The sequence below is a fragment of the Galeopterus variegatus genome, unplaced genomic scaffold (assembly GCF_000696425.1).
Source record: "Galeopterus variegatus unplaced genomic scaffold, G_variegatus-3.0.2 Scaffold4054, whole genome shotgun sequence".
Classification (NCBI taxonomy): Eukaryota; Metazoa; Chordata; class Mammalia; order Dermoptera; family Cynocephalidae; genus Galeopterus; species Galeopterus variegatus.
Window position 1 is genome coordinate 66,915 of NW_007730165.1, and position 24,911 is coordinate 91,825.

Below are 24,911 nucleotides of genomic sequence, written 5' to 3' on the forward strand. Positions count from 1 at the left end.
CTGCTGGGACAGATCATTTCTGTCTAGGTGTAAAAATGTTATGTCTCACCATATTTAAGAGATGATACATTCATTTCATTTTCTTTTTTGATATTCACTGTAACAGTTAGGATTAGGTTCAGCTGTAAGAGTAAATTAACAGAGGCTCATATTTCCTTCATATGAAAGTCCATAGCTAGGCAGTCCATGGGCATTATAGCATTTCAGCTCCATGAAGTCTTCAGAGATCCAGGCTCCCCATCCCTTAGAATGTACCTTATACCCACACTCTGCCATGCCTTCTGGGGGGAAAATATAGTCAGGCTCCCTGGACTCAGGTCAGGTTGGGGGTCCTGCAGCCCATTCTTAATTCTTTGTAAACAAGTTGTGTGTGGGTGGAGTTAGTGCACATGTGCACCAATGTATCTTTTTAGTTTTGTTGCTATTGTGTGTTCTTGAGTTTGTGGAGCAGGCTGGCTGGCTGGCAGAGAGCTCCAGTCTAAAAACAGAGCATGTTTACTCTGCTGGCAGCTGCTCAGTTTTTCTTTGGACTTTGCCAGTAGCAGTTGAGTTTCTGAGTTTCTGCTTTGTACTGCCTAGCTCCTAGATGTGTGTGTGCAGAATAAAGACTATTCGTACTTCAGCCAAGGTTCCAAGGACCTTTTTGCCAGTTACCTAGCTCATAAGCCTGCATGTGAAGGGTTTGTGAATGGGCTTGAGGGGTCTGTGAGCACCAGACCCCAGCTCTAGCTCTACACCTACTCACCTCCCAACCGCCCCCCACACTCCCCAAACACAATTTGGGTAATCCCACGAATCAGCATTTTAACAGGTATTCTAGGTGGTCCTAACACAGGTATTCTCTAATGCACTCTGAGAAATCCTGATGTAGGGGAATGAAGAAAAAGATGATAAAGTCACTCCCCAAAAATTGGTAATAAGAGAAATAAGATGACTTTCCAAGATTTAAACTATGCAATCAGTAAGTAATTGCTAAGATGACAGATATGCAAAGTTACCTTAAAGAGATCCGGATCACCCTCATTTGACAAAAATGTGTCTCGGGAAGCACCGAAAAAAACACTCAGGCTTTCTCAGGATGTGACACGTACATTTTGTTGTATGCCTCTTGAGAACTTCTCCAAGCATTCTCTTAAGAAAAGTTTGGATTTACTTTTATTGTTAACCATTAAAATGTTTCAGAAGATACTTTGTAATTTTCCATTATTTTTGTCCCTGTCAGGGTGTATCTTAGAAACATAGGTAATATTACGCTGTGGCTGAGCATAACAAAGGCTGAGGTGATTTTCAATTTAGGAAGCTGGGCAAAAATGCAAAATAAATTTTGGCTCCCACATTCTCATCAGTATTTCATTCTAAAGGCAAATAGGCTGCAAAAAAAAAAAAAAAATCCTAGGACAATGTGTCATAAAGCCAGATAAAGAATGGTTAACACTATTTGTAACATAGATCATTCTACTACTTACCTTAACATGAATGCAAAATTGAGTTGATTGTTCTGTTTACCAAGTACTTTTTGAAAATTCAAACCCACTGGTCCTGCTTAGAAAATACATGTATCTCCACCTATAGTGAATTGAATTATGTCCCCCCAAAAAACACTAAAGCTTGAATTGCATCCCTCAAGTTTTCTGTACTAGAAACTTGGTCCCCACTGTGACTGTTATAGGGTGTTAAATTCTATTACAGTAATTGAAAGGTGGAGCCTTGAAGATTTGATTAGATTGTAATACCTTGACCTAGTGAATGGATTAAAAATGGTCAGGGGCATGGTTCTGGGGGTTTTAAAAGAGAGAAGAGAGTCTGTCTCTCTGCTTCCACCATCTTGCAATGTGAGACCCCTGGGTCACTGTCACCACCACCTGATGGACTTTGGACTTCCAGTCTGAGAAACTGTAAGCAAATAAATATTTTCTTATAAACCACACAGTTCCAGGTATTTTATTATAAGCAACAGAAATGGACTAATACACCACCTAAATTATCCAAGTTCAATAGTTAAGGAACCTCCACAAACCATAACACCACTCCTTCCTAGGACATTTTCCCTTATCTCTTCTTTTTACTAAGTACTATGTTCTCTAATAGCTGCTTAATTTCCAAATGAATGCTTCTACAGCTTCAAATAACTCAAGCAACCACTTCATCTGCTGGAGCATTTATTAAAAGTATGAAGTCTGAGTGAGCTTGAAACCTATCCCTCACAGGGATTTCTCTTAAACGTTTTCTCCTTCCTCCCCGTGCCCATTTACATAGATTCTGTAAACTTAAGGGTTGAGAGCAAAAGCTGTCTCCAGCTCTCCCCCTTTCAAAGGCACTCCAAAGAAAGGCCAAGCTGATTATTAACGTACACTCTTGCTTAGGGAAGATTGCGTTATGGCCTGCGAGTCAGGTACTTTAAAATTCCAGTGATGCCTGGCTATGGTCATTGTCTTTGAGTTTTCCTCCAGGAATTCACGACTCCAGCTTGGAAATAACATCAGGCATTTGACTCACCAGACCACCCTATGACGTCAGGGAACCTGTTTATCACGGAATCTAACCTCTGGACTCAAGACACCTGCAAACCCCCGTGATGCCCGCCTCCCCTCCCCCACCCCCGCACGTACCCGCATTCCTTTTTTCCTTGTAGAAACCCTAAACTTCAGTCAGTCGCGGAGGCGGGCTCACATTGCTACTCTATTCACCTATTCTCCCTGCAGTAATTAAAATCCTCCTTCTGTCACTACTTTTTGTCTCTGATTGGCTCTTGGCGCGAGCAACGTAACTCAATTACATCTTTTTGGATCAGCTACAAGTTAGACAATGGGACCTGAGACTGGGCAAGTGTCTTCAACGTTTGGAACTTCTGCTGGGTTTTGTTATTTGAAAACAACGTTTGTTGCAGATTTATTTTCTATGACCCCAGTTAAGTTTAAAGTGTATAATTCTGATTTAAACGTAATCAATATTCTTATAAAGGTATGGTGATAGATTTTCTTAAGGGAAGCAATTTGGCACGTTTTGCTCAGTGTTTCCCAAGCACAATGTTGTATGTACCAGGAAAAATCTATTTATGCTCCATTTTACAGAGAGAGAGAGAGAGACTGCGCCACCCATGAAGCTTTTTCAAAACCACAAGGGCAATGTCAGGAGAAAGCTCTGCTTTATATCCCAACACTGCCAGGCAGAAAAGCCGTTTTCTCTTTTCTTTTTCTTTTCAAATTTCGAGTTCCTTAAGCCAGAGGCTGGACTGCGAACCGCCTGTTTGGGACTAAACCGCCGCACCCCGTTGAGCGAGGAAACATAACGCCGCCTCGCCGGCGACCGCAGGTGGGAGAAGCACGCCGGAGAAGCGGGGCGAGGCCCACCCTCCTCCGACCAGCCCGTGCCAACCACCCGCGCCCGGAGACACATCGTCGCCCGGCGGTCTGGGTTCCGGCGCTCAGCGGCGTCACGTGACCTGGCGGCGCGGCCAATCAGCGCAGCGCTCTAGGCAGTTCAAATCCGCGGCGGCGAGGACAACGGTTGTGCTGAGATACGCCGCTGTCTGGGTTCCGAGTGCCTAGTGTCGCCTTCCGCCGCCATGGACGGCACCGGGCGCTGACAAGCCTATGGAGAGTCGAGGTGTGCCTCCCGGGCCGTATCGGGCCACCAAGCTGGTAAGACAGCGCGGAACGACGAAAGTGGCCAGCGGGCTGGCGGCGGCCACCACTTTTACGTAGTTTTCCACTGGGCGAGGGATGGGTCCCAGGGTCCCCACGTTCGATGAAAAGGAGGGTGAGGGGAACTAATGGGTATCGCCGACCCTCGCTGGACACGCCTCCCTCTCCTTTAGGGTCGGGGACTCTGCTCCAAAGGGAGGCGCCCCGGGAAGGCCGCGCTGTTCCCGCTTGGTTGGGCGACTCTTGTGCCTGGTGTGAGCGTCTCCTGGAGCGTCGTAGATCATTCCTATTTTAGCCGCTGCCCACGTCTGATTTTCTACCTCCCTCAAAATTAGAGAACAATTGAGAATGAGTTCCAAAGCTCTGTAGGGCCAGGTTGGGGACAAACCCGAATATGACAGTGGCGTTTATTGGGCCCGTAGAGTTGAATGCAGGAGGTATTGGCCAAATAGCACTAGGGAACAGCTGCCTTTCTCGAAACTAAACCCAGAGTACTTTTAAGGATCCATCAGAAACCAGTGTTGGTGGTCACTGGATGTGTATGTGCTCTTATACAGTGTTATGTGCATTTGGATCTTCAGTTCTATAGATACTGTGCTACTGGTTGTGTGATATTAGGAGAGTCACAACGTCTGTGAGCCCCAGTTTCGACACTGGTAAAGTAGGCTAATAATACATGTCCACTTCGAGGGATTTCCTGAGAGAGTGCTGTATGTGGAAGTGTGTTGTGATCTACAGAATAACAGACAAGTTATCCTCTGAAGAATGACCTTCAGGTGGGTACGTATAGTTAGCCCTACTTTACCTACTTTACTCTCCTAACCTCACATAAACAGTAAGTGGCAACGGTAGAAGAATTAAGATCTTTCTGGTATGGTGATCCTGACATGGATTCTGCTACTCAATAAGTTATCGGCTATATTTACCAATATAAAGGATAGAATTTAGGACTGGAGGGAACTTTAATCAGGTACTTTTGTCACATTATTTTAGAATTCATTGCTTTAGATGAAAGTAGTACAAGCACGTTGAAAAAGAAAACATTTACTGAGTGCTTACTAGCACTTTACATATATTAGATTATGTTATCATTACAACAAGCCTGTCAGGTAGGTACTGTTGTCCCCATTTTATGGATAACGAGATTGAGGAACAGAGAAGTCAAGTAAGGCCCAAAAGGTCATAAACAATAAATGGTAAAACTACAGCCGGGAAACAAACCCTAGTATGATCCAGAGCCCACTCTTAAAACCACTGCACTATACTGAATCTCAGGAAAGTTATTCTGTAATCTCCTTAAGAGCAGAGACCCTTTCTGTCATTTTTATTACTGTGGCCCCAGGCCAGTACATAAAGGGCAGCTCAATATAAGTTTCTTGAATAAATAAATATATGAGATGCAGAGGTGTGGGAAGAAAAGAATACGGTTATTGTGTTTTCAGTCCTTAAATTCTGTGTTGTGATGCAGTGGCCACATAGATTAGATAAGTGGTAACACAGATAGTAGCAGCAGAACTGTAGTTTTAAATTAGATTTCTTGACCTCTACTGTAGGATTTTTCAGTTAAAAAGTGATGTGTTTATTCTGTACCACCACCACCTCCACGCTCTACTATTAGAGCTGTCATAACCTAGAAGTTTGGCTGATTCTAGGACAGTTTAGAAGATATCAGTATCTTTTTACGATGGAGACATGTCACAGGTTCATTAAATACATAATGGACTTAAAGCTTACTTAATTTACCCCATCAATTCTATGTTACTTACAGGAATCTTCACATAAGAGATACTATAGTAAATACATAAACTATTTTAACATTAAAGGTTAATTTTACCAATAAAACTATTATTGCCTGCCATAAGTTTTGTTTGGTTTACACAGTAGTTAAGGTACAAGTTCTAGAATCAATCAGACCTGGGTTTGAATGCCTAGGTTCATCACTTAGTTGTGTGACCTTTGTCAAATTATTAATCTCTCTGTGCTTCATTTTCCCTATGTGAAAAATGAGATAATAATAGTACCTATTCATAGAATTATGAGAATTAAAGTGAAATTAATGAGTGTAAAGCACATTGCCTGGCACAAATGCTACCAGCATATTATTGGTATTAGTTGAGGTAAAACAGCGGAATAAATGCCTTGTTGAGGACCAAGAGGCAAATACATTTAGTTCTTTCTTATTCCTAGGTTTCCTAAATAAGCTGAGAAACCAATGAAGTGCTTTTAGTAAAAAAACAATTACATAAAAATATTACTACAGCATCAGAATGAATAAAAAGAAATCAGTGTGAGATATAAAATTTTATGTAGCACAAACAAGATGACTGATTTCTTCAAGAATTTTTACAGTGTAATCAGATGTGAATCAAAGAACTTTTTTTTGCCTGATATATTTCAAATCAATGAGATTTTAATTTTGTTTAATTTTTAAAAAAATATTCCCTTTCTTTTTGCAGTGGAATGAAGTCACCACATCTTTTCGAGCAGAAATGCCTCTAAGAAAACACAGGCAACACTTTAAAAAATATGGCAATTGTTTCACAGCAGGAGAAGCAGTGGATTGGCTTTATGACCTATTAAGAAATAATAACAATTTTGGTCCTGAAGTTACAAGGCAACAGACTATCCAACTGTTGAGAAAATTTCTTAAAAATCATGTAATTGAAGATATCAAAGGCAGATGGGGATCAGAAAATCTTGATGACAACAATCAGCTATTTAGGTACTAAACATATATGTTTATACTGAATTACTATAAAATTTTAATCTTTATAATACTTTTACTAAGACAGCAGCTTCTTCAAGAGAAATCTTTAAAAAATTGTTAACTGCTCTCAGTCCAATTAAAACCATTTAGAAAAATTGAAAGGTGAAAGATAATTGCCACAAAATTCACTTGTGTATATTCTGAAAGCTTTAAAACATTTCAAGTATGTATTATTACTGAACTTTAGTTTCATAGGTTCTAGAATAACATGACAAATTCACGGGTCCTTGCTTTCAAATAACATATAATTTAATATAAGAATGCATATGATAAGACTATAGCAAACTGTATATAACAAAAAACAGAAGAAATAAACCACAGGTTAAAGAGAGTATTTATTGAGCATTTATGTACCAGAAACTCTGCTTTATGATTTACATATTTTCTTAATGCCTAGAATAGCTGAGCAGGGTAGATATTAACCCCTTTTTACAGATGAGTAAAGTGAGACTATGCTTCAACAAATTTTGTTCTGTCAGTTTGAAATGGTCTTACACCTTGAAGCATTGTACACAATTGTCAGACTAGAAAACTTACACATTTTTTTCTAATCTTAGCTCGTTTATAACTTTCTCTCTGAGGTCTTTCTGACTCCTTCAGGCTAGCATAATTGCTTTTTTCTCTCTGGCACCCAGGGTTCTTAGTTATATATCCATTAAACTACGTCTTTGTATTCTAATATTCATGCTTTTTTTCTCTCTACAACATTAGTACTTTTCAAATGAAATGTCTTAGAAATTGATGTATGTCATGCAAGTAAAGTGCAATAACAAGCATACGAATAGTTCCTTTTGTATAACACGACAGATCTTTCCTCTCTTAACTTCTCCACAGTTACCATTGTGAGCTCCTTGCTGCTGTTCATCCTTCAAGTTCCTGGCCTTTCCCTCACTTCACCTTGCTTCCTGGGCAATGTCATGTCATATCTTTACCTTCTTTTCCTATGACTTTCAAACCTCCAACCCAAATATCTCTCCTGAGCTTTAGGTGCATTTTTTCAACTGCCTGCTAGACAGGTACTTCAAATATAGCATATAGAAAATCACTATCACCCCCTAATCTAAATTCTGTTTTCTTACATACCATATCTGAATGAATGGCATTGTCTCCCCTGTGGTTGCCTTGATTCTTTCCCTCTCTTCTCCCCTTTAAATATGACTTATCAATCCCTGTCTATTGTACTGCCTAAATAGTTCTCTGATCTCTACACTTGTCTCTCCAATATAAATGCTCTTTTTTATTAGACTATTCTTTTTTACCTGGATTTCTTTTCTGGGGGTTGGGAAGGTGGTGGCATCTAACCTGGATTTCTGCATAACTCCTCAACTAGTCTCTCTGCCCCTAGTCTTTTGCAATGGTAACAAAACAAAGTACCTACACATAAACTTTACCAAAACTGTATAAGATCTTATTAGAGAAAATTATAAAATTATATTGAAGGGAACAAATAGAGAAAGATACCCTGTTCACGTATGAGAAAACTTAGCATCATATACAAGTGTATAAGTTAATTCTTCTAAATTAATGAATAATTCAATGCATTTTCATCCAAAACCCCGATATAGTTTTTCGTAGAATTTGACAAGCAGATTCTAAAGTTCCTTTGGTAAAGGTCCAAGGCAGTTTTGAAGAAAAAGAGAGAAGAATTGCATTACCTGATATCTGGGCTTAAGTTAAAACAACTGAGTACTGAGAAAACAGATAAATATGTGGGAAATTGGTATGTTATTCATGGATTAAATACCAAAATATGAAAAAATAAAACTCTTATGAGAGAATATAAGAAAATATTTGTATGTCAGTAGGGTAAGAAAGAAATTCTGAGGTCACTGAAAACTTATGTAAAATTTAATATATGATAAAAGAGATCATAAAGTGAAAAAAAAATCAAACCAAATATTTTTTATATATACTTATTAAAAGTGTAAAAGCATGGACAGGAAGGAAATGTACTAACTATAGGTTTATGATTGCCCTTAGAAAGGGGAGGGAGAAATGGAAGGAGCAAAGAATTTTTTGCATGTAAAAAAAAAGAAATAATGAAATCTTTGGCAAAATGTCAATTGCGTTGCTTGAGTTATGTACTTGGATGCTGGTTTATATTATTTCCTGTACTTTTTTATATCTTTGAAATATTTTATGTAAAAATGAGAGGAGGAAAAAGCATTAAAATCAAAAGAAGCATCAGAGACCAAGTTCTGGAAATTAGGACAAACAGTGAAACAATGGGTGGAAAATATGTACAAATTACATAACTCATCAAAGGAATTGAGAAACTATAGCATTCTATAGTCATTTTGTGTATAAGTAATACCTCTCCAACAGAATTGATCCTAATAGCTCTGAATTATCTAGAAATAAAGTTAAAATATGCACAATATAATAAAGAAAGCAGGAAACCATTAAAATATTTTTAAAGGCTTAATGGAAAAATTGATTTATGTAGAATTTTCATTTCTTGGAAATGTTAATAAATCAGGTTCTTTGTGTGATTTTTAAGGTAGATAGTCTCTAAAAGTTTGTTTCTGATATCACATTATTTAATTGCTTACTATTTTTAAACCAGATTTCCTGCAACTTCTCCGCTTAAAACTCTTCCACGAAGGCATCCAGAATTGAGAAAAAGCAGCATAGATAATTTTTCCAGAGATAAAGATAGTATTTTTAAATTACGAAACTTATCTCGTAGAACTCCTAAAAAGCATGGATTACATTTCTCTCAGGTAAAACATCCTTTTACTAATTACTAGTATAAATATAATTAACATGTGTTTAATAATAGAATCATTAAAAGTAAATGATTCTTTAATATTTGAAACCAATACTGAAATCTCCTAACCTATATTACATTCTAAAAATGTACGTGTAAATTTGTTTGGAACCCATAGACACTGAAAAAAAATGATAGGGAGGCATACTTGGAAATGGTATTGATATAAGTGTGTTTTAATTTGAATTGAGAATGGTGGGAGCAGCTACAGAACCAAAAACTCCATTATCATATGTTACATTATTTCTTCAGAAGACACTTAACAAAGATACTTCAAAAAGTTTGTGGAAAAGTAGAATTAAAAGATAATATGAATCTTTCCATGAAATTTTTTTTTTTTTTTTTGTCTTTTTTCGTGACCGGCAACGGATCGCAACCCTCAGTGTCGCGCCCGTACCGGACCGGGACCGGCAACGGGATTGCAACCCTCGGGGGCGCGCCCACACCTCGCTCAGCCAGTGAGCAGCCGGTCCGTATGTGGGCTCCGACCCCGCGGCGGGAGTGCCGCCACACTCCCAAGCAGCGCACTGTAGCAGTGCACCCCCGGGCCGGCCCCTTTCCATGAAATTTTTTTTTTTTTTTCGTGACCGGCAACGGATCGCAACCCTCAGTGTCGCGCCCGTACCGGACCGGGACCGGCAACGGGATTGCAACCCTCGGGGGCGCGCCCACACCTCGCTCAGCCAGTGAGCAGCCGGTCCGTATGTGGGCTCCGACCCCGCGGCGGGAGTGCCGCCACACTCCCAAGCAGCGCACTGTAGCAGTGCACCACCGGGCCGGCCCCTTTCCATGAAATTTTAAAAATACCTTTGTATCTTATAGCTCCACAATGGACTGATATTAATAGAATGACTAAGTATTAGGAGTGGTGTCTGTTCAATATTTTCTTAATTTGGCATAACAGATTAAACCAAAGTAATTCTTTTTTCAGGAAAATACAGAGAAAATAAAGAACAAAACAATCAGTGAAGATCAAGAAAATTCAGTTGATAACAGAGAAATAAGCCAGGAAGATGTTGAAGAAGTTTGGAGATATATTATACTGACCTAGTAAGATAAAGCTAAGCTATAATCAAGTTTCAGACCTACTTAGATTATTTAATTTATTATTATTTTGACATTTTCATCAAAATATGCAAATGAATAAGAACAGATTAATTCTCAAAGCTTAGAATGTAACCTGTATATGTGTTTCTTAATAAATGCTCTTGTTCCAGTACAATAGAAACAATGTTTTCAGTATGATTTGCTTTTTCTTTGAATCAAAGTCATGGCCATAGTTTGGAGTCTGTATTGGAATCCTTCAAATGTTATTGAGATAAATACATTTGAAAGTGGATGCTGAATACAAGCCTTAGATGTTTGGTTAAGAGAAAAAAATATTCTGATAGCTTTTTTTGGTTACCAGTCATAACTCATTTATATTCTACTGCACTTATTTTTTGGAGAAAAAAAAAGTTTAATTCTTTCTTCTGTTTAGCCTGCAAACTATTTTAGGTGTGCCATCCCTAGAAGAAATCATAAATCCAAAACAAGTAATTCCTCAATATATAATGTACAACATGGCCAATACAAGTAAACATGGAGTGGTTATACTACAAGACAAATCAGGTTGGTATGAGTAGAAGAAATTGGAATCTTTTCAAACTTGCTAACTAAGGTTGCAGCTATAGGGGGATGCAGAGAAATGTAAATATAGAAAGTAGAATAATTGAGGGAGCATCAGAAGGGCCATGGTTTTATCATCATAAGTGCTTTAGTAATAATAGTAGAATAATTTTTAAGTGAATATTATTCATACTATTAAAAGAAATATTTTAGCTGCTAAGGTGGATTCATTCATTTTTTTTTTTAATGGCAGTGTTAAACCTCCAAAATATATACAACTACAATAAAAACTATTGACTGTTTTTATTGAGGGCCTACAATGTACTAGACATTGTGCTAAAGATTTAGTGATGAACAAAATAGAAATGGTCCATACCTTCATGGTGCTTACGTGAGTAGTTATATACAAATTGATAGGGTTCAAAACATATATGCAAAACTGCAGTAACACAGTAAAACAAGCCCAGATTCTCAAGATGAGGATTCTAAAGAGCACTGGCTATTTTTTATTTTATATATTTATATAGTCTGTTGATTTAAGATGTAGATAAGAAAATTGGAAATAATTCAAGCTGTATGCATTAGAAAACTTGGATTATAAGAAATGTATCAGTGAAACTACTCTCAAAATGTTCACCCATTTTTTAAACAAGTTGCTGTCTGTAGAACTAATTGGCCTGCATTACTTTGGATTTCTTCCTATGGGCAAGAACTTTGAGTTTTTAATTGTAGGAGCAAAATGTAAATGTCAAAACTGATGAGTTTGTCATGTGGCATATATATGTGACTTTGGACCAGTCCCTCCTTTCATTACCTTAATTAACATACTTAACAGCATATGTTCTCATCTGAGATTTCTATTCTTTGTAAGTATAAATTTTCAAGTCAGGTGTGTTTACAGTTCGTGCGTTTGTGTCAAAAAACTGCTAGATGTTTATGCAGCGTATTTAGTTAGCAGCAATTGTTGAAGCCTCACTGTGAAAGCACCCTAATATAGATATTCAAACATAGTTCATTTCAGATAGTTATTTCAGGTATGGATAGGAAAATAAAATATACAAGTATATGTATATTCAGATATATTCAAATATAGTTTATTTTAATCATTGGTCTCACCTAAATCAATAATATTCAAATAGCATAGCAGTAGGCAGAACAGAAACAGGGATGAAGAGAAGATGGGGATAGTAAATAAAGATGAATGTTAAGATTTATATATGAACACCCCTCACCCCTAGTAATTAATCCTTCATTTGACGGTAGCTAATTGTTTTATGTATTATGGACAGAGTCAAACTCAATATCTCTATAACTTTTTCAGACTTTTTATATTATAAAATATTGACTTGACTCTATATCTTGTTAAACATAATAATTTTTAATCCTGGTAATACACATACACACACACATACATGCATACATGTATGTATATATAATTGGACATAATAAATGTGAAGTTTTAAAATATACTATCATAAAAATTGTGTGATTTACTAAACTCTGTTAATTTTTTGTTTATAGATGATCTTCCTCACTGGGTATTATCTGCCATGAAGTGCCTAGCAAATTGTAAGTTAAACAAATATTATAAATATGTTTTATGTTGACGGTATTTAACAAGAACCAAGGAAATTTTTAAAATAATTTCTGATAAAATGAAAGTATGTCCTTTCTCTTATGTTTAAATGAAAGTCTAGTAAAATTGATTACATTATGGAACCCTTAATTTTCTGTGCAGAAGGTGATTTTATAATTCAAGCTGATCATTTGAGGCTCAGTTCACATAAATTACAAAGTCACAGGCTAGAGGATATCAAAGGATTTTTAGGTAAAATCTACACTAATTGCCTCAGTGAGGCCCAGAGAGTTCAAATAGCAGCTCGTAAGTAAAACTGGATGTTAGTGGAAAAGGTTCAATGAGAAATGAAGTTTAATAAGGCCCATTTCAGTCCCCTTGCCACTGTATATGGCTTCAACATTCAGGTGCTTTATAACATGTTTCTACTCCACAGGATATATTAATGGGACTTTTTCGTTTATGGAAAAAAAAGGTGATCTAATACTAATCAGCAAATTTTTTTTTTAACATTTCATTGATCAAGCTTTTCCATAATGATCAGTGATAATTGATTTCATTAAAAGTTAAATTATATTTTAATAATTTTAGTTATAAATGTAGTTTTCTAATTTTTATAAAATTAGTATTTTCTAAAATACTAATGGGGTTTTATTAATGTTCTGAATAAGTATATATTCCTTTGTTGTCCACTGGGTGTCAATATGACAAAATAACATAGAATAAATAGCAATAAAGTAAATAATATAAACTTACAGAAATGTTTATTATTAATAAACATATTAATAAATGTTTTTTATTTAATAAACATCTTAAGCTTGATTACAAGCTTAAGACTTTTGAGTTTCTCTTTCTACCTTTCTTACCTCACTGCCCTTCTTTTTCATTCCATGGCTCATGGTTAGCAACTCAGATAAGCATGATTATAGGGATTCTTCTGACATCCCATCTTTAGGGATTTTTGTCTTTCCTCTCTTCCCAGTCCATGTCCCAGTCGTAAATGATACCAAATGTATAACTTACTGGATTCCAATTTAACAACAGTGTATTTAGCCAGTGGTAGTATTAAGACTTTTACTTTACTGTTATTCAATCCCCCAGAGTAATTCTGTGAGATACAGAAATGAGTAATCAGTATACCATCCTAGTTTTTTTTTCCAGAGGAGAAAACCAAAGCTTACAGCGTCTTCTGTTACTACAAAAGAGCTAGAGCTCAAACCTCGATTCTTTAATTATAAATTCTCTATTTTTAATTCCAGTAAACATGTATTACCTATCTTAGAAGTTTTTTAATGGTTATCAAATATTTTATTCTACATATTAAGAATATTTTATGCATCTTCCTTAGAAAAATATTTATTTTGCTTAACATAAAATCCATGTTAGCCTTTAAGCTATTAAGTATGTGTGTGGCCACACAAAAGCTTGGAGACAGAGATGTAAGAAAGATTATTTGGGTTTGGGAAAAGAGTGATTTTAACTTTTTTTTTTTAAATCATGCCCAAGAAGATTCTTATAGCGAAGGTTCCCATGTCAGTGTTTGGAAACCACCAAATTAGTGAACCAGTTGGAAACATTACTAGGTCAGTAAATTCCTAACTCCACTTCCATAGATTCTGGTTTGTGTAGAGGAGTTTGTATTTTTAATAGGCACATTGGATGATTCTATTGTATTTAATCCATGGACTACACTTTAAATGTAGTTGTGCCTGTAAGTCCTGTGCCTCGCTCTCACTTTATACTGCTCTAAGTTCTAATTTTAGCTTTGCTACCAAGGGTATTTTCATCTTGGGCAAGTTACTCTGAGTTTCAATTTTCTTATCTGTAAAATGAGACCAGATCTTATTTCTGAGGAAAGCACTAATGAGTAGGCGTGATTGCTTCAACAGTTGAGTTAAGCTTAAGAAACAACAACGTAAAGATATTATTTAAATTCATTAAGGGTGTACTTTACATCGGGCCAAATTTATCCAATAAAAGTAAATTTACTAAAGATAATTTGGAAGAATTATTTGCATTATTCAAATACTCTTTGCTTTGTAAAATTAATTACAATAAAATATCATAAAAATAGACTTCGCCAATTCTGTTTGAGTATGATATAAAATTTTGCTTTACGTATAATTTTTCAGATGTATAAATATTAAAATAAAATGCTAGCAGGCCAGCCCGTGGCTCACTCGGGAGAGTGTGGTGCTGATAATACCAAGGCCACAGGTTCGGATCCCTATATAGGGATGGCTAGTTAGCTCACTGCATGAGTGTGGTGCTGACAACACCAAGTCAAGGGTTAAGATCCCCTTACCAGTCATCTTTTAATAAATAAATAAATAAAATGCTAGCAATTGACTGCTTACTGTGATTTCTAGTGAAAATATGAGAAGGAAGATGTGCACAAACTTTTAAATTGTGGCAGATTTGTTGTTAAACATAGCTCCTTCATGAAATACAAATATTATACATTATATTTAAATTAAAATATATTTTGCCTATTTCTTTTGCCTTCTACCTCTTAGGGCCAAGAAGTAATGATATGAGTAATCCAACTTATGTTGGATTTGAAAGAGATGTATTCAGAACAATTGCAGATTATTTTCTAGATCTCCCTGAGCCTCTACTTACTTTTGAATATTATGAGTTATTTGTGAACATTTTGGGTATGTATGGATTTTATTTATTATTTAAATTCATTTTATTAAAGTTTTCAATTTCCCATAATTTAAAATATCTAAAAGCATAGGTAAATATAAAGATGTCAGGTTAAATTATTTTAATATTCAGCAGTACCGTGGTTGCTTGTGTCATTTTCTAGCAATTCAAATATGTAATTCCAACACCACTTCTCCCCAACACCAATTGAGTGTCCAGCGATTCAATTCAGTTCTGACATTAACTACCCAGCATTAGCCTAGACCCCACAGGTTAAGGGATTAGTTCCACAAGACTGCCCTCACTTCAGAAGCCAGTTGCAAATGAGGTCCCTAGGCTACCTGCACTTCTGCCCAACCAACTACCAATTTAGTGGTTCCTTCGACCCCCTTTCAGGTTCAGTAATTTACTACAGCGACTTACAGAACTCCTGAAAGCACTTTACTTATGATTATTTGTTTATCTTAAAGGACAGAACTCAGGAATAGGCAAATGAAAAAAGATGAACAGGGCAAGGTATGGGGGGAGGGATGGCAGAGCTTCCATGCCCTTAAAGGCATGCCACCCTTCCAGCATGTCCATGTGTTCACCAACCCAGAATTTCTGTTGGCCTCATTATTTCAGAGTTGTAATGGGAGTTTAATTACCCAAGCATGATTGATTAAGTCATTGGCCACTAGTGATTGAACTTGTTATCCAGCCCCCTTCCCCTCCCAGCAAGTTGTAGATAGGACTGGAAGTTCTAATCCTCAAAGCATGGCCAGCCACAGGTCACCTTAGCATAAATTCAGGTATGCTCATAGCCTTGTTGTCAATAACAGAAGACTTTTTAGGAGCTCCATGCAGGTAACCAAGGACAAAGACCAAATATATATATTTTTTATTTAACCATAGTTGTCTTAAAATTAAGAGGTTTCTAGTACTTGTAGACTGAGCAGAAATTTTTTAATGTATTCTGCCTCGATCCATTTAATTAGGCTGTTGAAATAATATTTTAAAGTTATTATATCACAGCAGGTGGGAAAATCACTGGTCAATCTTGCACGTTTGTAACCGAATGCTGCATGTGTTCTATTTAATGGCTTCTATACTAACAATACATGCTATAGTGATGCTTTATTTTTTAACTTTACTATTTTTGTTTTATTTTGTCCACTGTCATACAGTTGCATCTTAATTTTTGTTTCATTTTCTGGTAGTTGTTTGTGGCTACGTCACAGTTTCAGATAGACCCAGTGGGATATATAAAATCCAAGATGATCCACAGTCTTCAAAAATCCTTCACTTAAACAATTTGAATTCCTTCAAATCAACTGAGTGTCTTCTTCTCAGTCTACTTCATAAAGACAAAAACAAAGAAGAATCAGATTCTACTGAGAGACTGCAGTTAAGTGATCAAGGATTTCAAGAAAGATGTGCTAAGAAAATGCAGCTAGTTAATTTAAGAAACAGAAGAGCCAGTGCTAATGACATAATGGGAGGAAGTTGTCATAACTTAATAGGCTTAAGGAATATGCATGTTCTGTCCTCTAACATCAAACCAAGGTGCTATTCTTTGGAAGGAATTGTAGATATGCCAGGGAATTCAAGTAAAGAGGCGTCCAGTGTCTTCTATCAATCTGTTCTGGACATAAACGGACAAAATAATAAACAATTTTTAGAGTCTAAGCCCAAACAGGAATGTCTATTGAATCTTCATTCAGAGGAAAGCACTCAAAAGCCACTCTGTGTTGGTTTTAAGAGAACCTCTACTTTGACTATTGAAGACCAAGAGGAGTTATGTAATGGGAAATTCAAGTCAAAACAGCTTTGTAGATCTCAGAGTTTGCTTTTGAGAAGTAGTACAAGAAGGAGTAGTTATATCAATATGCCAGTGGCTGAAATTACCATGAAACCAAATCTTGGACAAGGCAGCATAAGTATGCAAACAGCTATGGAAAGTGAACTGGGAGAGTCTAGTACCACAATCAATAAAAGACTCTGCAAAAGTACAATAGAACTTTCAGAAAATTCTTTACCTCCAGCTTCTTCTATGTTGACTGGCACACAAAGTAAGGTTGTTGCTTTTAATGCATGCATTATTAATTTTCAGTGTTTACTAACTGTTGCTTACTTGGCTTTTCTTCTCTGGAATTGCTTAATTTTTTTCCTCCAAAAGGAATTATTGTAAAAGACTTTTGTCATGATGTAACCAAGATTTATTCTGCTTACCTAAAGAATTTATTTTCTTTTCTTTCAATTTCACTTATTCTGAGTCACTTTATTTGTAATTAATGAAGGATTTTAATACATAGAAATAGATTGTAAAGAAAGTAATGAGACTATTACTGTGCTTTTGAGAAATGTAGAAAGTTCTAGAAATATTTAAATGAAATACTAAGATATTATTTTATCTCCTTTATGTAACTGTATATGCTGGTAGTATGAAGGCAACTAATGTCATTGATTTTTTTTTGGTGGGGTGGGAACTTTGCCTTTTAGGTTTGCTGCAACCTCATTTAGAGAGGGTTGCCATCAGTGCACTACAGTTATGTTGTTTATTACTTCCACCACCAAATCGTAGAAAACTTCAACTTTTAATGCGTATGGTTTCTCGAATGAGTCTGAATGTCGATATGCCTAAACTTCATGATGCAATGGGTACAAGATCACTGGTAAGTTGATTTCTTATGGAAAGGATAAGCCCTGGTTCATAAAACAAAAAAAGAAAACCCAACTGTCTAAAAGCCTATTCAAGTGATGTCTTTGTCTTAAAGTCCTAGATTCTTAGGTTAGACAGGCTCTTAGAAGTCTAACCTGTACTAGCAGTAGAATGTTGGTGCCTTAATCCTTTGTGCCCAGTTTCTTATACTTTCACATCCTGGTGTTAATCTTGACTGAGGACTTTGCTTTCTCACCTACCCTGCATCACTTCATAATGATTGACCTAGACAGACCACACATGTTGCTCTGTGCCAATTCTCTTTGGTAGGGAAGGAATAGGAGATGTAGGTATTGTTGATAGCTTAAGGGCACTATAACTATGGAAGTAGAGAACTAATGGCAAATGCAGTACAGTAAGTTGAAGTGTTTCAGAGAGTATGGTAGTGGGAAAGTTGTATTTGATACATTATGGTAGCAGGTTACTGTGGGCAAGAAGTTGGGAGACACTATTGCCAAGCAGCAGTCTCAGGCTCTTGTGAGGAGGATGATAGTCATTTATATGTAGACATTGATTGGAAATGAACCCTCAAAATAGTATCTCTAATCTGTCCTTTTTTTTTTTTTTAAAGAGCTGCCACTTCCTCTGACTGCAGCTTCAATCTACAAGAGGTTCTCATAGCAAGGAATCTGGAGCTATGCTCTATTCTTCCAGCCATTATTAAGGACAGTTCTTTAACAATGACAGACCCTAATATAAAGAAGAAGAATTATTCCTGAGTAATTTTGGCACTATTGAAAAGCACAGGAAGTTTGTAGGGGAAGATATTTTGAGAGACATGAGTAGAAAGGTGAAAATTCTGGTTTTACACTTTTTGGATTTGAAGTTGTAGGATATCCAGGTGAAATTTATCTAACAGAAGTTGGAAATGTAAGCCTGGTGAAGAAAGGACAGGGCAGAAGGCCAATTTTTTTTTGAGTCATCAACATAGAGATGGTAATTGAAGGTATGAAAGTAGGTGGGCTCCCCAAGGCTAAGAATATAGAGAAAGAGCAAAAAGCTGAGGACTGAGCCTCAGAAAGAAATAGGAAAACCTGCCTAATATGTAGGAATAAAACTAAAAATATTTCAATTCAGTAAATATGTTGATCATCTACTATGTGCAAATTACTTAAAATACAATTCTGATATTTTAATTATATTAGAATGGGGGTGTGTGTTATAGTTAGTGGGTTATATGGATATGAATGACAGTAATGAGTTTTAAAACATGAAATTTATACCAGGATTTGAAGACTCCTTATGATGTAATTGAAAAATGTGTGTATTAAGTTGCTATTTGAAGACTGATATAATAAGTATTAACTATTTTTCAGACTTTCAAAAGGCCAGCTTTGCAACCACTGATAAACATGTGTTCTATATGTTATATATTTGTGTTGTACTGGATTGTGTTTTTGCAGGGATTCATTTAGTGCAATAAGTCATTCTTCTCTATCTTTAAGCTTAAGCAGCACATCTGTACGGTATTAATAGAAATTATGGTGTTTACTGATGAAATTATGACAAAATTAAAGAAAAACTTAAGGCTTTTATAATCCTTCAGAATTATATTAAACAAATACTTAACAAGTACTTTAAAAGAACTTAAGCATAATAGAATTCTTACCTTTCTAACTGTAATAAATTATTATCCTCATTTTTAAGCTGAAGTCTGCTTATCACTATCTCAATACTTCATATTCATAGTACTACCTGGAAATTTCTGATATTCTAATTTACATGAAACCTTAGGTTTTTAAATCCACGTATTTTAACGTGTTTCTAGGTGTTACATACTTTTTCTCGGTGTGTGTTATGCTGTGCTGAAGAAGTGGATCTTGATGAGCTTCTTGCTGCAAGATTAGTTTCTTTCTTAATGGATCATCATCAGGAAATTCTTCAAGTACCCTCTTACTTACAGACTGCAGTGGAGAAACATCTTGACTACTTAAAAAAGGGTCATGTAAGTATTGTGAGTTTTAAAATTCTCTGCATTAGTCAGTTGCAAGTGACAAACTCATCTCAAACTAGCTAATCAAAAAGGGAGACTTTAGGGCCGGCCGGGTGGCGCACTGCTACAGTGCGCCGCTTGGGAGCGCAGTGGAGCTCCCGCTGAGGGTTCGGATCCCACATACAGACCGGCGGCTCACTGGCTGAGCGGGGTGCGGGCGCGACACCGAGGGTTGCGATCCCGTTGCCGGTCCCGGTCCGGTACGGGCGCGACACTGAGGGTTGCGATCCATTGCCGGTCACGAAAAAAAGACAAAAAGGAAAAAAAAAAAAGGGAGACTTTATTAGCTCACATAAACAACCTCTAAAAGTCAGGAATATAGACAGAATCTGGGAACTCAGATAGCAATAGGACTCTGTTTCCATTCCTTTATCCGTCTCTTATTTTTGTTTTGGTCCTGTGTTTGACAAATGGCCCCTTCACATGATGGGGAATATGAATGATTAAAGTTCATGAATCATAGCCTTAAATTTGCAATTCAAAGGCAAAAGATCCATTACTCCACCTCTAATTTGAGAAGTTTTAGGTATGGACTCTTGATTGGCCCAATCTAGGCTAAATGTGCATCCTTTGGGTGGTTGAGATTGAGTAGGATATAGAGAGAACCATACTTTGACTGCCTCTATATAGATTAGAGGAGAATTTGTTCTTCAAAAAGGGTGTCAGTAGAGGGGGTGGAATAGGAAGGAACTGTTACAAGAAGGAGAGAAGGAATACTGAGCAGACAAAAACAAAAGATATCTACTAAATTCAGTCTTTGGCTGCCTACTACATGTGTTTGTGTTTGTGTTTATTTCCCATACATACTATACTAAAATTGCCCTGGTTTATGATTTTAAATATCCCCTACAATTTCTTTCTATTATCGACAGATATTATGGGCTATCCGCATACCCCTCTGACTCAAAAACAGTAAATGAAAACTAAAAATATTTCAATTCAGTAAGTATGCTGATCATCTGCTATGTGCAAAATAGTACTTTAGGTCAGAACATTAATGTTTTAAGATGAATTAAAATAACACTTAGGGGGCCGGCCAGTGGCGCACTGCTACAGTGCGCCGCTTGGGAAGCGCAGTGGCACTCCCGCCGAGGGTTCGGATCCCACATACAGACCGGCAGCTCACTGGCTGAGCGAGGTGCGGGAGCGACACCGAGGGTTGCGATCCCGTAGCCGGTCCCGGTCCGGTACGGGCGCAACACTGAGGGTTGTGATCCGTTGCCGGTCACGAAAAAAAAAAAGACAAAAAAAAGGAAAAAAATAATAATAGTAACACTTAGATTGTTATTGTTTTATAATTAAAAGATTAAAATCCATGATTCATAGTAATGATGATAATAGCTACCTCTATTTAATGCTTATTGTGTTCTAAGCCCTTTATATACATTTTCTCATGCAATCCCCATTTTAATTGTGAGAAAACAGACCAAGAGAAGTTTAATAACTTGCTGAAGGCTACAAAGCTAGAAGGTTATGGAGCTGTGATTTAGATCCTGCTGATTTATCACTACTGCATAATACATAGTTTTCTTAATATGTTAATATGTTGAATGTTTGATTGGTGGTAAAATAATAGGTACTAGATCCCATTAAAAGAACACTTTACTATGTAAGAACATGACCAGAATTAACAGACTTGTACTGTATCATTTTGTTCACTACAGATTAAAAACCCTGGAGATGGAGTAATTGCTCCTTTGCCAACTTATTCATACTGTAAGCAGATTAGTGCTCAGGAGTTTGATGAACAAAGAGTTTCTACCTCTCAAGCTGCAATTACAGAACTTTTAGAGAATATTATTAAAAATAAGAGTTTACCTCTAAAGGAGAAAAGAAAGAAACTAAAACAGGTAAAGGAATAAGCAAGTTCTCAAGCATGTAAATATTTTCTAATATGCTGTTGCTGTTTGTTATTTAATCACATTTGGAATCTAATTTCTTGATTTAATATTTTGGATTTTAAATTTTGGATATATGGGCTATATATTATACTACATTTTATGTATACATTAAAGTACTTCTAAAATATATGAGTACCCACCTGATTGTACTCTTGATCCTGAATTTTAAAATAATAACAATAGATACTTCTATAATTATAGCTTAGATTAGCTTGGGAAAACAATTACAAAATCTGGGCTGTAATACATATCTTTGAGTGACTCATCACTACCATTTAGAATTTTTAGCTCTAAAAACCGAGTAGCTACATGATTCTAGCAAGTCTAATTCCAAGTCTGAGACACTGAAAGAAATATGAACTATATTAGATCCCTGTGACCTTCATAGGCTTTACCATTAGGAAAGAAGAAGATCTGGAATTGAGGAGAAGAATTAGCAGCAGAAGAGAATTCTAGAATATTAATGCTAACTGGTATCTAAGAGATTTTATAGTGTACCTTTCACATATATAAAAAGAGAGGGAGAGGCAAGGATAAAATGAAAGGATATTCATCTCTGTAAAAGACACTGAATTCTTATAAAATGTTGAGCACTGGCTTCAGCTAGGGAAATAACGTTAAATACCATCTAATTCCTTACTTCATTTTTAAGTTTCAGAAGGAATATCCCTTGATATATCAGAAAAAATTTCCAACCATGGAGAGTGAAACAGCACTTTTTGGTGACAGACCAACAATCAAGCAACCATTGCTGATTTTAAGAAAACCAAAGTTTCGTAGTCTAAGATACTAACTGAATCAAAAATTATGTAATACTTGTGGAACTTTGATAAATTAAGCCATATCTGGAGAAGCTAGCTACTAAAAAAGAAGTCTGTTATTAAGAACGTCTTCCTAAATAAACACATTGTGTAAGAAGGTGCCAAAATAGTTGTTTATCAATGTGAGACTGCTAAGAAACTACAGGATCTCAACTGAGAACATACAACAATAGGTGATCCCAAATATTTTAACCCAAAACAATCTTTTGTTTTTAATACAACTATCTGGAAAATCTATCAAGATATGTACTAAAATTTTATCCACTTGCATCTCAAAAACTGAGCTGTGTTTATCAAAATTAAGCTATAATTCTATTTTTAAAAAACTTATCTGCACCCATGCTTATGGATATCAGCTAAAGAACTAGTTATCTAGGGTTACTTCTTTGCTTCTAAGTGTAAGAATGTGAAGAATATTTGAAAGCTCAATGAATTAATTCTCAACTGCTAAATCACTCTTTTGTATGTTCTTTTTCTACTTTTGATCTATTTATATATATGTATGTGTTCTTAAAATATATATTTTATAAGATTTTGATTGTGCCTGAAACATTATCCCAACTGCTTCATTTATTCATTTTTTCGATAAATATATTTTGAATTTTTATTTTCTTAATCTACTAAAAGATGGAGATATAAAAGAAGTATAAGGTAATCATGTATTCATTCAAAAGATATTTATTTGGCAACTGCTATGTGCATTTCATTGTTATAGATATGTGGGGACAGTGTGAATAAAACAGAAAATCTCTTAAGGTATTTATTTTCTGATCAAGGGAGATACACCTGTAAGATGCTTAAAATAAGAATATATCTACTGAAATGTAGGCATAGGGAACCCTTCAGCTGAAGACTGACCTCTATGATTATGCAACAGTTCTCTCAGCTGGTGGATTTCAGACTTGTGTGCATTAGAATCACCTGGAGAGTTTTAAAGCAATCTATATGCCCAGGACCTACATTATACCGATTAAATCTGAATTTTAGGGGTGTTATATAGGCATTGGTATTTTTTTAACCTCTAGGTGATGTCAATATTCATCGAGTTTTGAAAACCAGTGCCCTACATGCTTTTTCTAAACATTTAAGTAAATGTCAAGATGGTGGCACACTGACTTCTTTTTTTCCACTACAAGAAAATGCCAAGTATAAATATACCTCTCATCTTAATACAAGGCTCTCCAGATTTCTGCTTGATTGACTTGATACAAACTTGAAGCAAGCTTTCCTCCTTTTTTTTTACTCCACGATGGTTTAATATCTATTCCTTAAGTGTAACGAAATACATAATGTCTAGGTATAATAGACTTTTTTTTTTTTTTTCCTTTTTGTCTTTTTTTCGTGTCCGGCAACGGATCGCAACCCTCAGTGTCGCGCCCGTACTGGACCGGGACCGGCAACGGGATCACAACCCTCGGTGTCATGCGCGCACCTCGCTCAGCCAGTGAGCGGGAACCGGTCTGTATGTGGGATCCGAACCCTCGGCGGGAGCGCCACTACGCTCCCAAGCGGCGCACTGTAGCAGTGCGCCAACCGGGCCGGCCCAAGGTATAATAGACTTTTAATACCTAATGACTATTCTGATTTCTCAATGTAATTTCATACTATTGATCAATAAAATGACAATGTTCCATTTAACATTAGTATTTTATGTTAAAAATTTGGACTGAAAATGGTTAAAAACACTTTTAGCCCAGAAACCCTGAACAAAATTAGAATTCTTTCCAAGGTATTTGTATGCAAAAACTTTTCCTTTTAAAGGTATATGATAATGTGAAATATGTTACAAATTGAGATAAAAATTATTGTCGGTTTTGTAACAATTTAATTTTCTTTCTGTATTTATTGATGGTAAATATATAAATATTGTAAAGACAGTAAACTTTCATTTGTACTAGTGTGTATGCAATTGAAATTACAAAATACATGATATAACACTTTTTATGTTCTAAGATGTTGCAGAGCAGTTGGGGGGAGGGAGAAAGGGGAAGGTGGAAAGAAATAGAGTGGGAGAAGGAAGGAGGAGGGGCATGGTTGAGGCCCATGGTAACCCCCTCATTCCTGCAGGGGAGCCCAGGGCTCTTCCACCAACAGCTTGGTGGTCGTCACTGGGCTTGTGAGTGTCAGGGCGGGGGGGTTGCATAGCCAAGACCCTCACCCCCAACCACCACCCAGGCTCCGGAGCCCAGGGTACTTCCGGTCCTTCTAGGTATTATAGGTGTTCTTTAGTGATGTGAGACCTTTACTAGTTAATATCAAACTTTGTCTCTGGTCTGTGAGTATTTTTTCAGTTCTGTGTTGGATTATTCACTGTTCCCAGCACTTAAATTCCGCACTGGAACTATTTATTGTCCTTTGCTTACTTCTAAAATGGGAGAATTTTCCCTGAGGACCAGCACTTGAGTCCTGTAGTTGAGCTAAATTGCTGCTTTGTTGCTGATTCCCTGGGGAAGGCTTTTTGTGCAGATCAGGTTTTAATTG

General features: G+C 36.4%; 1 protein-coding gene across 2 annotated transcripts; it reads left to right on the forward strand.

Annotated features, from left to right (window-relative positions):
• The first annotated feature begins 3,509 nt into the window (after positions 1–3,509).
• On the forward strand, positions 3,510–23,722 carry DEPDC1 (DEP domain containing 1). 2 transcript variants are annotated; one of them, XM_008586627.1, is made up of 12 exons: positions 3,510–3,641; positions 6,101–6,366; positions 8,978–9,134; positions 10,113–10,231; positions 10,662–10,792; positions 12,311–12,358; positions 14,882–15,022; positions 16,214–17,065; positions 17,496–17,668; positions 19,484–19,660; positions 21,373–21,558; positions 22,262–23,722. In XM_008586627.1, the coding sequence occupies exons 1-12, from the start codon at positions 3,594–3,596 to the stop codon at positions 22,400–22,402; spliced, it is 2,439 nt and encodes an 812-aa protein (XP_008584849.1). In that variant the 5' UTR covers positions 3,510–3,593; the 3' UTR covers positions 22,403–23,722. The 2 variants fall into 2 exon arrangements, with proteins under 2 accessions (XP_008584849.1, XP_008584850.1); XM_008586628.1 differs by lacking the exon at positions 16,214–17,065 and having other exon boundaries at positions 3,574–3,641; positions 22,262–23,183.
• Positions 23,723–24,911: the final 1,189 nt, after the last annotated feature.